The 14,319-nt window shown below is 36.4% G+C and overlaps 1 protein-coding gene and 1 pseudogene across 1 annotated transcript; both read left to right on the top strand.

Moving 5' to 3' along the window:
- The first annotated feature begins 73 nt into the window (after nt 1-73).
- On the top strand, nt 74-11,784 carry LOC131775474 (uncharacterized). Its single transcript, XM_066172146.1, has 8 exons — nt 74-174; nt 269-324; nt 5,781-5,919; nt 7,464-7,768; nt 8,264-8,316; nt 9,327-9,384; nt 10,052-10,134; nt 11,091-11,784. The coding sequence occupies exons 1-8, from the start codon at nt 108-110 to the stop codon at nt 11,134-11,136; spliced, it is 807 nt and encodes a 268-aa protein (XP_066028243.1). The 5' UTR covers nt 74-107; the 3' UTR covers nt 11,137-11,784.
- LOC131775477 (uncharacterized) lies at nt 1,138-2,513 on the top strand (annotated as a pseudogene).
- Nucleotides 11,785-14,319: the final 2,535 nt, after the last annotated feature.

Raw genomic sequence — 14,319 nt, 5'->3', positions numbered from 1 at the left:
GTTCAGGTGTAGTTTTTGTTCTGCGCTTCTTATTCTCCACCCTCCCCCCCGTTACGGCTTGTTTTTGTTGTTTTTGTTTTACCCATCCGCCATATTGTTCAGTGACGATGTCTGGAGAAAAGGAAGCCATTTTCAGAGCAATCGACGATGAATTACAAAAGGAAGATAGTGAAGGTGAGCCTGTTAACACCTTTTTCTTTGTGATTACACAAATTAAACCTATCAGGAAATAATTTTTTAATTGATCACTTATTCAACTACTTGACAGCAACCCTGTCTGGGACTGAAGATGTTGAAGGCGATTTGTTGTCTTTCGTCGGTCAGGTGAGAGTCAAGGTCGTATCTCAATATTACACACCAAATATTCATATCACAATAATTTGCCCGTATTTCATTTACCTGTACCGGAGTTGCACTTATGAAATTAAGGAAAGCAATTTGAGGCCAAGAAATCTTTCTCTTTGACCACTGCAATCGGGGGAAATTTTAAGTCGGTCTTTTCTCTGTCTGATTTCTGATGGCATTTGACCGCCGTTTGAATACTTCTTTGGTTCATTACTTTTATTGGTTTTACTTCATATTGAACCTCGAAACATTTTAGATGCGACTGGGAAGAAAAGAAGAAAATTCAAAATACGTGCGATGGATTGTCATCTGTAATTCAAAGTATCGATGGTGGATCGATGGCAATCGTGAAGTAGTTGAGAAAACGATCGCATTCGTATGGTTTATGGATACTTCAGGAGGCTTTTTAAGGCGAAAAAGTCCAATAATAACAATGATATTAACATCAAAATCGACCACAATGAATGTAACCGAAGAAGTTACAATTCATAGACCCAACGTTTCGACACTCCTGTCTAGTGCCTTCATCGGGGGTGATCTAAACGCCGCAACAAGAGGTCCTTTATATGATCACTAATTAGCGGCCTTTTTTCTGACGAGGTGTAAATAGGCGTCAGGAAGCAGACCGCAATCATCACGATTTAAAGCCCGGTCCTCGCTAGCGACGCAAGCTTTGGCATAATCATAAACACAAGAAGCTCATGCGCTAGTAAGAACAACGCGCATAAGCATACAGGCATGCGTAGAGTGTATTTTTGTGTCCATTCCCTCTCGCCAGTACACCTATTCAAAATGGCGGACGAAGAGGACTTCTTGTTGCTTCTTGCACTTGTTGTTACTTTACGCCGGCGCAGACGACAGAAACGACGTAATGTAAAGCCTAAAAGGTTTTGAGTCCGAGAAATCTTTCGTAATCGCAAAAGATGTGGGGAATTTCACAATCTTGTACGGGAACTTCGACTTGGTGATCGTGAGCTGTACTTTAGGTGAGCTACATTTTACTTGTTTAATTAAATTCCTGTAAGACCAAATAATCAATTTGTATCCTGTCTATCTCCCTCTAATATATCCACTACAAATCTTTAAAAACCAAGTACGTATGTAATAGTCTAATGCAAAGGAAAACAAATTAGTAAGCCGTGAATTAAATAAGGAAAGTAGTCGATGTGGTGGTTCTGAATTCTTGAAATTACTGCGAAGCAAACTTCACAAAATGAAAGGTAGCCAGGAAAAAAACCAAGCAATTAAAGGAAATAACGGCTATTAAGTTTGAGGCTGGGTAGAAGACTAAGACTACTGTTAAACTATATTGTGCACAATACAGCATCAACAAACTTGTGAAAATCATTGTTTTCTTTTAGTTTGCTTTAACTATACAATTTTTGTAAAGCGGAAAAGTAATGGATGGTTTGAGCTATATAAGCATTTTATTATTATTATTGTTATTATTATTTTCCAGATACATGCACATGTCACCTGAAAGTTTTGATCACCTTCTTTCTCAGGTCAGCCCACTCATCTCAAAGCATACTACCAAATTAAGGGAGTCAGTTTCAGCCACAGAAAGACTGGTCCTGACTTTAAGGTTCCTAGCATCTGGGAATAGTCAACAGTCAATGTCATTCTCTTATCGTGTTGGTAGACAAACAGTCAGTAGTATTACCAAGGAGACCTGCCATGCTGTTTGGCAGGTGCTTAATGAAAAGTATTTGAGAGCACCAAGTTTGCCTGATGACTGGGAGGACATAGCAGAAGGTAATCACAATTATGAAGGTTTTTTCAGCATTGTTTTACTGGCCATTTGTGACTCTCACTACATTTTCAACTTCATTAATATTGGAGACTATGGAAGCAACAATGATAGAGGAGTACTGGAAAACTCAGATGTGGGAAAAGCCTTTGCTAATAATAGTCTAGGTGTTCCAGATCCAGCTCCAGTAGAAGATTGTGATATACCAATTCCATACTTCATTGTTGGGGATGATATCTTTGTGTTGAATACATGGCTACAATGTTCATTTCCAGGCTGATCAAAGCTGTCAGAAGCTCAACAAATTTTCAATTATCATTTGTCAAGAGCTAGACGTGTCATTGAGAATACTTTCGGCATTTTGAGGGCAAGATGGCGTGTTTTTGGTCGTCCAATTCAGGCCTCAGTGCAAACAGCAGGAGAAATTACCAAAGCAGCTGTGTGCCTACATAATTACCTGAGACAAACTAACAGTGCATCCCACTGCCCATCAGGATTTGTTGACAGTGAAGATGGAAGTGGTGATATAAGACCAGGGGAGTGGCACCAGGTTGTCTGCAATGACAGCAGAGGGGCACTGTTTGACATTGCTCCACTGAGGGGCAGAAGATATTCCAACTCAGCCATTGAAGTCCAGGAGGTATTGATGGAATATTTTGTTTCTGATTCTGGATCCCTTCCTTGGCAATGGAATCATGTAAGAAGTAGAGGCCAAATTGTTAGTGAGAAGGACAAATTTTCTAAAGCATAGAATTTGCAATTGTTGAGATCACTGGTACATTGTCTGCTAGAAACTTGTGCATTACCATTGTGTTTTTTCTCTTTCTGTAAAATACATGTACATGGCCCAGACTCCCTGGTGAAAAGCCTTACATGACCTTTAAGATCTTTCAAGATCCTCCAGGATAATGAAAGCAAAGTGGTACCTGATATTATTTACCAAGTGGAGAGTCGTTCCTGTGGCATGCATAAGAAAAAGAGGACTGATTTACACTATATGTCAGTTTGTGGTAATATATAGGAGTCTAGTAGAACAAGAAAATCTGTTAAAACTCAAACCATAAACGTGTTTCCACACCTTTTTTAAGTTACCTTTGAAGAGATTGTGATAAGCAGAAAAGAATAAAAATGTAATATTCCTTACAGTTTATAGTAATAAACGTTCTTCAACAAATTATAGAGCATAACTGATCTTGCTTTCTTTACAGAACAAACAAATGTGCTTATGAGCTCCATAAATCATTTGAATACAATTCTGTAGATACAATATCAGGCAGATAAATAAGAGCTAAATAGAAATGTTTAATGAACATTTACTGTTCCATATGATGTAATTGTCTTGTTTTCTCAACTGTGTGGCAATTACAAAGCAACACGTTTAAAAAGAAGAACCCAGTCTAACAGCAACAACTTTTAAATATGATATTGATTATTGTGAACATGTTCTATCAATTTTCTGACTGTCGAAGTTGTTGAAAAAAACATCCTTGGGTAAATACATGATTATCTCCACTTTGCATTTCTGTTAATGCAAAAGATGGAGCTGGAGGTGGTGTTGTTTCCCTAACATTTGTTTGAATGTAAACTTGTGGCATGTCATGACTCCTTTGCTTTTGAGTTGGAAATCCACCTGCTAAATAACCTGGGTTAGGGTTAGAATTCTTTCTTAACAAACGAGAATAGACCACATTGCTTATTTCCATTTTGGCCATGACCCTCTCATGGTATGGCAACTGACGAAGTTGAGATGCAATCAAATCACCAAAAATGCTTTCTTCATCTCTTTGGGGTTGTGTTGGCTTTTCCTTGAGCCTGTCTCCAATTGTCTGAAGGAATTCCAACTCAGCACTGTCAACATCATCCTTTGCCCTATTACGCTTACCTGGGACTTGAACATCACTTTGTTGTCAGGTTCTGCTGAATTTCTGTCATAGATAGTCATATCTTTATCAGTGCTATCAGCTGTGAGGTCACTGTCATCATTGATCACTACCAAATTACTTGTACTACTTCGTGGTTGTATGTATGGCTCAAGCCATTCCAAATAGAGAAACAATTCTGATGTTTCTCTCTTAGCATCTGTCACAGAATCTGTTCCTGTTCCACTGACCGTAGCATTCCTGACCTCCTTCTTATCTCGACTGTATCCATTTCTTAAATTTCTGAATGCTGTTTCTGCCTCTTTTCCTACAAAAATACCAATAGACGCAACAAAATGAATGACGAGTTTGTATCTGTCCGCCATACTAATCAAGGGGTTGTTATAGAAAGATTATAAAAAAAACACCCAGGAAAACCACAGTAAAAAATCAGTGTAAATATGGCAAATAGAATTCTTATATATCTTAAGTTTAGTTAGGCTTAATGAATGTACAATTATCCTCATATTCATAACTACAAGGGTCATTTATCAGCCATGAAATCGCTTATCCGACGTTCACATAAGTATTTCATATCTATTTAAAGTCAGTCATCTTCATTTTAGACTATTATTATTGGCATAAACAAAGGATAACTTCCTTCAGACTCTTTCAATTAAATTGATTACAATCGTTCATTGCCGAGAAACCATACTCCAGAGCGTTTCCCTCTTACGCCTGAGTCCTTGGTTGTGATTAAAACGCCAAAACAACTAATTCGACAATCATTAAAAACATTAAGTCCAGCTTGTTCAAACGCGCTACCAGTACGAAATCCAAACTGATTAGAGAAAGAAAATAATCCATAAATGACTAACCTGACGGAAAACTGACCTCCTTCGCCCCATCCTCCCATACTCTTTCCTTCTTGTGTCTGTCTTTGAAATCTTTGGATGATTTGTAATAGAGGATCGGGAATTTTCTCACCGATTATGCCAGCTTTTCATCAACTATTGCATTGCCCGCCATTTTGTTTCCCGAGGGAGCGGTCTGGGACCCAGTGTTTAGTGATTGACTAGTAGTCTTGTGCTTATGCTTATGCTTATGCTTATGCTTATACTTATGCTAACCGTGTCCTCACTGGAAATAACAACGACATAAGCATAAGCCTAAGCATAAGAAGAACGCAAGGTTTTGATATTCTTATGTTTATGCTTATGTCGCGGTTGTCCTCACTAGCGCATAAGCTTCTTATGCTTATGCTTGCACTGGTGCCCTTTCATCAAGAGCGTTACTATTTGTAACTGGTTTTTGGCAGTGTTTTTTGATTGTGTATCCAATCTGCTCTTGTGACCGATTCATCCCTCTGGCCAGGTGTCATGAAGTTTTGAGTATTTCTTGTTCCTCAAATACCAGCAAAATTACGATATTTTAGTTCATTTTGTTTCATTTTGCAAATTACAGTAAGCCATTTAACCCTGTACAATTCTTTTTTGGATGTCTTGTTTTTCCTCTACTTCATCTGACTTCCCCTTGACTTTTTTTCTTGATGTCAGTGTACAATTCTTGTCTGATGTTTGCTTTTTGATACAGTTTTCATCACATAGACAAAGATTTATTATACAGTAGTTTCCAGTCAAATTAATTTTCATGCATTTAGAAATTTTACTTCTTTTTCATTTATCATTCAAGTGATCTTGTTTAAGTTGGTAAATCTTAGCCTATATTACATGAATAATAATAACACAGCTTTAGAGAGATCCACCTTCACAAATGTAATTTTTATGAAGAATCTAAATCCTTTTTGTTAAAAAAAAAAAAACCAGCATGCAGATCTGGAGGATGCTAATGACCTGACAGGCACATTGAGATGTGTTCCACTGCCACCAGAACATGGAGGACGGCAAACCACAGATAATTGGCTACAACAGCCTCAAGAGACTACTAAACTGAGCTTGGAGCCAGGTAAGCATCACTTCTTCTAGAAACATTTTATCCACAGATATTAGCATTTATTTATTAATTAGTAATTATTAAAAAATAGGCCAACATGTTTCATTTTCATATTTTCTGGGCAAAAGAAAATGATCCATGTTGGATTTTCCCTTTTTTAATATAACTATTGAAAATTGTTGTTAGTATGTTAAAAACTAAAAAAAACACGCTCAGCAAATTCAAATTTCATTAAATCAAATATGGTAAACACTGACAGAGAAGCAGAGCCTCTTTTTGCAAGTTTGTGGCTACTTAAAGTCCTTTGTTCATAATCAGAAGATTAATTCCTTTCTATGGAGAGACAACCACTTTAAGGCTGCCTTAGCTCCCTAAACATTATTTCACAAGGAATCTTGGCATGTACTGCATTGAAAATTTAAATTACATCAAAAGCAAGTTGTACCAGAGGAGTATCCTCTCTCCTGATCAAATGCCTGGCTTCTAAGTTATTAATGAACCAAAGAATGATAGCAAGATTTCCTAATGTTTTATGTAAAACTATATTGAAAGTCTAACAGGTATGAAAAAATATACTGGTTGAACAATACCAGAGTTAGATCAAACATAAGTTGGTAGATGTGATGTTCATACTATAATACAACTAAAATTTGCAGGAAAGTATTCAAAGTATTCTTTGTTTTTGATGTTAGTGACACAATGCTCATGCACATTCAATGAAGCAATCAAAACAGCTCTCCTGAGACTCCACTTGTGATTTCTTGTCATAAACATTTTTCTAAAATCTGAGTTTCCAAACTGGAGGAGTCACTTAGCTGTGAGTGCAGTTTATATGGCAATGTTTAGGGCAGTTTTAATAATATTATGATAAATGTTAGATGTTAATCTTAGAGCAAAGTAGGTACTTGTAAAAATCCATGCACTTTTCTGAGATCAGCAATCTGGAATCAAATAAATGCCTTTCTTTCCATCTTCAGAGGGGACATTGAAGTCTAAAACGTTTAGCATTTGAAATTTTTTCATCTTCAATTTTCATTTTTACATCTGTGAAACTCAGGATACTGCAAGTACTTGTAGTTCAAATGATTCTTTCTGGGTCCAGATAAATTAGCCAATAGGGAATAAAAGAACCCAACTGTGGGAAGCTCTCATGGTAATAATTGAAGAGATGCATGAAAAAGAAGCCCTTATTGACATTTGATAGACTGCTAGTTCCTCCTTTAAAATTGTCTTGTCTTTCCTTGCCATACTCAGGTATAATTTGATATTCCATCATAAGCCACCCAAAACAGTGTTCTTTGCACCTCTTTCAAATAGTTTTTGGTCTCAAAATATTACAGGTGTTCATTGTTAGTTTTGTGAGTGAAACAGTAATTGTTAATTGTATGAGATATGAAATTCAGTGTTTGTGTTGGTATCCCTATGACCAACCAAGGTAGTTGTCTTGAAATGAATGTGAAAGATAATTGTATCATGTGGGTGAATCTGTTTAAGTATCAAAGTGATTGGCTGGTTTTGTTATATCCCTCTTAAATTTTGATTCTCTCTCTTTGCAGAGTGCATAGACATGGAAGGCATATCTAATGGTGCAAATGAGTGGAATGTACTGCCCCATGAAACACCAGCATGTGGAATTAACCCTGAGTTTCTTGCCCAGCACTCAACAGACCCTCTCCTTGGAGGTTATACAACAAGCAGTGCTGGAGCAAGCAATACTCAAAATCACCTCATTCAACTGGAGCAGAATGAAGTGCACTGTATGCAACATAATATGCCATCTGAGCAAGATGACATGGTCAGGTGGTCATCTACAAGTATGGAAAGAGGAAGAGTTGCAAGTAGATGGTGTTCTTGCTGCAGAGTGAGTGGATTAATTAAAAGAGTGTGCTAGGCTGTGACCATTTTGGTCTCCATGCATTGCAAGTAGAAACATTTTTGGCTGCTAAATCTGCTGTAAGAATTTGTTCAGCAGTTCAGCAGTTGCAGAAATCAAGTTAAACTGTGATAATGCTGCTTTCTCCTTGACTATCTGTGATAATACAAATTAAGGTGTGGCATAAACATCCAAAGACCATTACAAAGAAAATATATATCAGTATATTCAAATGTTTAAATATTCACTTGTAGTACATGGATGTAATGTAATGTTGCAGTAAGCCTTTTAGAATTTTTTTGGTTTTGTTTTCTGGGAACCATTTTAAAACTTTAAGTTGCCATGAGAAAATGGTTACTTGAGCAAAGAGCCCTACCAAAGGTTTTGTTTTTTGTTTTTTTTTTCTTTTTCAGATAGTTTTATGAAGAGGGAAATTACTAATATTTTTAATAAATTTTTTAATTCTCTTGTTTTTGTCAACAGGATGATCCAGATTTTATGCCCATTTGTGAAGTGTGTTATAGGCACCGTTACTGGTGAGTATTTTAATGAGCCAGTTTACAGAGTGTGAGCAGAAGTTGTTGAAAATTTTCAAAACTTTGGCCTCTTTATGTATTTACTGTAAGCACTGGCATATGAGCTGCATTCATAGGGCTTGGCCGCATACCATTTTGGAAAAATTTTTTTTAAAAGAAATCAAAAGAATCCCAAGTGGAATCTTAAGAAGGTACTTTACTTTGATTGCTTCATCAAAGGTACATGTGGATGCACACAAAGTTGAAACAGTACCATTAATAACATTAAAAACAGAGATAACTTTGAATCCTTACCTATAATTGCTGGGTTGCTCACAGCTTAATAGCCAGGCACAAGATCAGGAGAAAGAGTACTGGATGTAAGTTGCTTTTGAAGCTTCAATTTCCTTTGCAGTACACGGCAAGGTTTCTTGTCAAGTAACATTTAGCTGCTGAAGGCAGCTAAGGCAACTTTAGACCAATGAGATGGTTCCTTAACAAATTACTCAACAAAAATATAAGCTTATGCTTACAAACAAAAACAGCTGTTTTAGGGGCCACCAAACTGGCAAAAGCAATGATAAATTTCTATCCTTTTTTTTTTTTATAATGAAGTCTTTATAAGTTTGCTACACAGACTAAGAAATTTTTGATGAATTGTTTTAATTTATGCAAATTTGTGGAATGTTTTTGAGATGTTCTTGCGGATAAGCTCCACACCTGATTTGTTACAAAAGTTTTAGGGAAAAGGTGTGGCTTATATGCCAGTGTGACAGTATTAATTTGTTAATTTACATTTTTAATCTTTTGCTTGGGTAAAAAATTGTTTTCACTTAATCTTAACATCTTTACCAAAATTATGTCAGAAATCCTCTAAGCATTGTGACAACTGATGTAGAACTTTTAGCTATCAAAGTCATAAAACAGACAGTGTGGCATATGCCATGTAATGTAATGTGCAGTTTAGAAAAGGGCTGTTTAGTAGTTGTTGATTTCCTTTATTGTGAATTTTGTTTTGTTTGTTAACACAGTGGACCTGGATATCGTCCCCGAATGAACCGTGTGGATTTATGTTGCCACTGCTTTGAGGTATTGTATTTTTGTCAAAAAAATACAAATGTAGTGATCTACCCCTTTAGTACAAATGTCTTTCGTTCCCCAGCCTTCCGTAGACATTAAAATCAGAGAAGCAACCATAGTTTTTGTTACAAAAATACTGAGTACTTGCTTTCCAAAGTTATACCTGAGTATAGAAGCACCCCTAAACAGGAGCAACTTTCTCTCATTAAACTGATTGACACAGCTTCAGTTGTTTCCAACAGATGTTTGTAGTGTTTGCATGAAGGAAAAGGAGGGCTCACTGTGGGTCATTTCTGTCTTTAACCCTTTACACCCTATGATCAGTATGCTAATAATTTTTTTAAGGCAAGGTCCTTACCTGACCTCTAGGGGTTTCAAGAAAAGCTGGCAACTACAAAATTGCTGCTTACATTCTTTGAAACTAACAACATTAGAGTAAGATCAAACTGCTATCAGCTGCCTACATATACCTTGCAGTTTTTTTTTTGTGTGTGTTGCTCAAGACTTGTTAAAACTCCTGACAAGCATAGTTTGTCTAACAATTAATCATAATCCTTTTCAGTTGGAGTCAATCCCCTTATCCTCAAGACTTCAATGTTTGATTCAGTAGAGGTATTGTAAGGGGAAATGAAAAGTTAGTGTTAAAGTTTGTTTGTATATCTGCACTTATCTTTAGGAAGTCATTGGACAGTGCATTATGTCACTATGCGGGCATAAGGCACACAAGGACTGTGTACTTGCAGCAATTCGCTTCAACATGTAAGTAAACATTTCAAAACAAAAAAGCATGTATTTTGCCCTCTGTCTAAATTATGGCCCTCCTTCTCATAAATACATTCTCTTCAAGGCATAATTTTGTTTCTTTTCTTTACTCAAGCTTGTCACCTGACACCACTTTTAGTGGAATTCCATCCAAGCAGTTGTACTATAGAATGCTCTGCATATATGTTGCTCTTCCCAAAAATATACTTTTTAGGTTGTAGGAAAGTATAATAGGTCTGCAGTTGAAGTGACAAGGGGTGTAGATAGTCATCCAATAAGCCATCAGATGATTTGAAACCCCTCAGATTATAAACACTAAAATTTGCTTGGCACTGAACTGTGCTTTAGCTGAACCCAGATTCCACAGGGACCTTACCTTTTGTTTCTGGTTGGCATCATTAAGTAACTTTGCTTTTAAAATAGTTCCTACACAGTGGGCACCTTTAGATTTCTTGGATAACAGCCTTTGATTGAACCCTGTCACCTGTCAATTCATTTAAAAGAACAGTTCTAGTTGGGCTTAGGGAAATAGGAGTTTGAGTTACTAGGTGGGTTATGGCTTCTCATCCAACAGCTGCAAGGAGAGGCTATATGAGTACACAGATTTCATTCTTTGGTCTTGTCTTTTACCCCTGAAAAAATCAAGAATTTCAGTTCTTGCCTCCTGCAGATGTTTAGCATGAGTTAATTAAGTTATAGCCCTGTGAGAAGATACATACATAACATAAATGCATATTCCTTGAGTACATGAATATCACAATCCCCAAATAAACTTCAAATTTAGTGAGCTATGACTAGCTTTTAGTCCTTTATATCAACTTGACATTGAAAATCAATTACTGCTGAGAGCCTTCTGATGCACTAACTAAGTTAAACCATTAGCTTTGCCTTCAAAGGGAGTTTGTCTTTGTCACTTGTAGCTATATTTTAAAGAAAAGTTTTATCTCTTTTAGCCTGAATTGCCCAACTTGTGGACGACCCTTTTTGTATTTGGTGTAAGAAAGCTGTCACACTTGGGACAAGATACTTTGTAATTATGTTGGGTTATTTTAATATCTTAAAAAATATTCTAGGTCATACATACATTATTTTGTTGGCCATAACTTATAATCACATCACAACCTGCAAAAAGTAACAGATTAAAAAAAAAAACAAAACAAAAAAAACAATGGGAACTTTTAGAATTTACTAAGGTGGAGGGAATTAACTTATTTTTTTGAGTGCAAGATTCTATATTGTCCATGCAAATAACTTTTTTTAATTCTTGGTATTTAGCTGCTATTTAAAAATGTGATCACTATGAGTGTAATTGGATTAATTATTTCCAATACTATTGAAGATTGGAAGAGTATTAAATGAAATTTTTATGAACTTAAAATAAATATTTGTAACAGAGTTTGTCTTCCCAAGGAAGAGTTTTAGAAGTATAAAATTTTGGTACTGAAGAATTTATTCTTTCCAATACAAAGGAAACGATTTATTTATGGTACTGGTACAATTTTGTTTTAGCTTTCATAAAGTTATCTTATTTTATTGTTAGGCTGTAACATACTTTTATAGTAGTTAAGTTCATTTTCCATTAAATGGATGAACTTTAATAAATATAAAATGTATGTTTAAATTAAATAATTGATTTTGGTATACTAAAGAAATTAAAGAGTACAAATTATACAAAGTGCTGGTTAAGTTCAATGTTCTTAATTATGTTTTGAGGGTCTTGACTGAATTTCCTTCCAAGGATGATTCATTGGCAATCTCAGGAAGAACATGAAGAAATCTTCTTTTTTTTTATTTGCAAGTGAAAAAGTTACTGTTGAATACCTATATTAGCTAAGTAATCGAAAATTCTGTTGTATCCAAAAACTTTGTGCTTCCAACCTGCTATCTGGTGATAAGTTCCTGTTGGGATGAAAGCTGTTTCAAACCATTCTTTGCTTTCTACTTTCCTCTTTGCCATACAGATATAGGTTCCAAACTCAATGGAAGATCTTTTTTTAAATCTATCGTCAGTAACTTAGCTTCATTTGGAAAAGAACACTTCCGGAAGATGTTTTAAACTTTACATTTTTGACCATGCGAGTTCCTTTATTCCAATGAAATATGGATTTCCACCACTGGAATCATCTGTATACGGGAAATATTTGAGGATGAAATTTCAATTTTTTTGTGGAAATGGATCGTGAGGCTACAGTGATGAATTGTTCTTTTCTCCCAACCCACTCGATTGTGATTCCATCAAGGGGTATATACCCTCTGGCAGACCTCACCGGCGTAGGGTAAAATATGGACTGGACTATTTTTGGGACCATTTTTTTTGGACCATTTTTGGACAAGAAAATGTTCCAAAAAATAGTCCAACCATATTTTACCCTATGTCCCGGGTTCATTTTTTCCTTCGTTTCAATATGGCGGACAATAATGACTCGCTGGATGTCAAAAGTGAGCCATCGCAACTTATTGAGAGAGGTGAGCAAGGATATACGTTTTCCCTTCAGTTTGATGTTGGTGTGAGTTTTCACTGGACGGTAGAAGTGCCATTTGAAACATAATGGCCCAGTGTTCTCGAATCTCCCCAAGTAAATCTACCACTGGAGTAAACGTCCTGTTTGTATAATTTTACGCACCATTATTTAACAGAAACCCATACTCAACAATAATTGTAAAATTGCCCATGAATATGGCATTGCACAATCCATGGTGAAAAAATTATGCAACCAGCAACCTGGCATGTTTTCTGGTGAGCTGCGGATGACAGCAAAGTGTGGATCCATGGAATGCTACCAACTGAAGGACCTGAGTTGGATATCATGTTACCGAGCACCTGCTGCTAAGCATGTATGCAAATTTTCATTTGTTTGCTTTTCTAGATAAGTTGATTACTGTTCTAAAGGCGGTATTCCTTTTTAATTCATAGGAATAAAGGTTTGAATTTGACACACTCTTCGGATCATCTCAGACCTTTTCTTGTCTTTTTAACTGTAAGTTCTGCTAAAATTTTGATCTTAAGATTTTGTTGTGCAAAAATACTTGGCTATGAGACACACCCCAATTTCAGGGCTAACTTTCCTGCTGAAGACAAATTTATTTTGAAAAAACCATGCGCCTTATAACCGAGAAACTATGGTAACAAAACTGAAGCCCAGTTAGGCTTACTGAACCAACACCTAGGAGACATCATTGGTGTCTCTGTGTCAGCCTTTTGTAAGACTGTCGCAACATGTTTTTGTTTACTAGCTAAATTGTTAGATGGTTCTTAACTGTGGCCTTGGCATGAGAAGGTCAATTGCAAACTCCCCAAATTGTTCAAGAAACACCCTGACACCAGGGTAATTATTGATGCAACAGAATTCTTTATTGAGAGGCCAATATCTCCTTGGCACAGAAAGCAATTTTGAATGATCACAAAAACCACAAATCATTGAAAATTTTAGTGGGTATTGCCCCTACTGGAGCTTTCACATTTGTTTCTAAATTGTGGTTTGGTAGTACCAGTTACCATAAGATTGTTCAAGAAAGTGGCCCTATTGACCTTCCCAAGGAAGTAGATCACCCAATCGCATGCAGGTTTCAATTTAAGAGACCTTCAGACAAGAAGATGGAGGAAACTTAACATTCCCCCACTCTAAGAAGGTACATTGGTTCGAACCTTATCACGGAAAGATATAATCAGAGAGGTTGTGGGATTGTTTCCCTACCCACCCACTCCTTCTTTATATTGAAAAGAGAGTCCTCATAGGTTAAAACAGTTTTTCCAACAGTATCCCCTTCCCCTTTTTCATGAGTGGGCCACATAATACTCAGTCTGTCTCTGTTGTGGTTCAATTGAAAGTCACATTTCCATTGTTTCAGTGAGAGACAATGCATGATAATTTTTCTGCATGTGACCTGCTGTGCCACCTCAACTAGTACTTTATTGTAGCCTCTTTAGGGCAGTATAACTGCAAAACATTAAACTGTTGATTCTCCTAACAGATTTATATGCATGTATTATTTGTTTGGTAAAAATGGGATGAACCCACAGGGGCATGTGCTTTACCAATAACGAAAATGGCACCAAAAAGTCACAAGGACAACTGTTACATGACTGGAAAGAAAACCCTCCTCCAATCACATTGTCGAATCAGAGAATTATTGCAGGCAGACACTATTTGTGAGAACACCAAACATCAACATATTAAACCT

The sequence above is a fragment of the Pocillopora verrucosa genome, chromosome 9, assembly GCF_036669915.1.
Source record: "Pocillopora verrucosa isolate sample1 chromosome 9, ASM3666991v2, whole genome shotgun sequence".
NCBI classification, from domain to species: Eukaryota; Metazoa; Cnidaria; class Anthozoa; order Scleractinia; family Pocilloporidae; genus Pocillopora; species Pocillopora verrucosa.
Note: the sequence above shows the minus strand (reverse complement) of the source record. Positions and strands in the feature narration are given on the sequence as shown.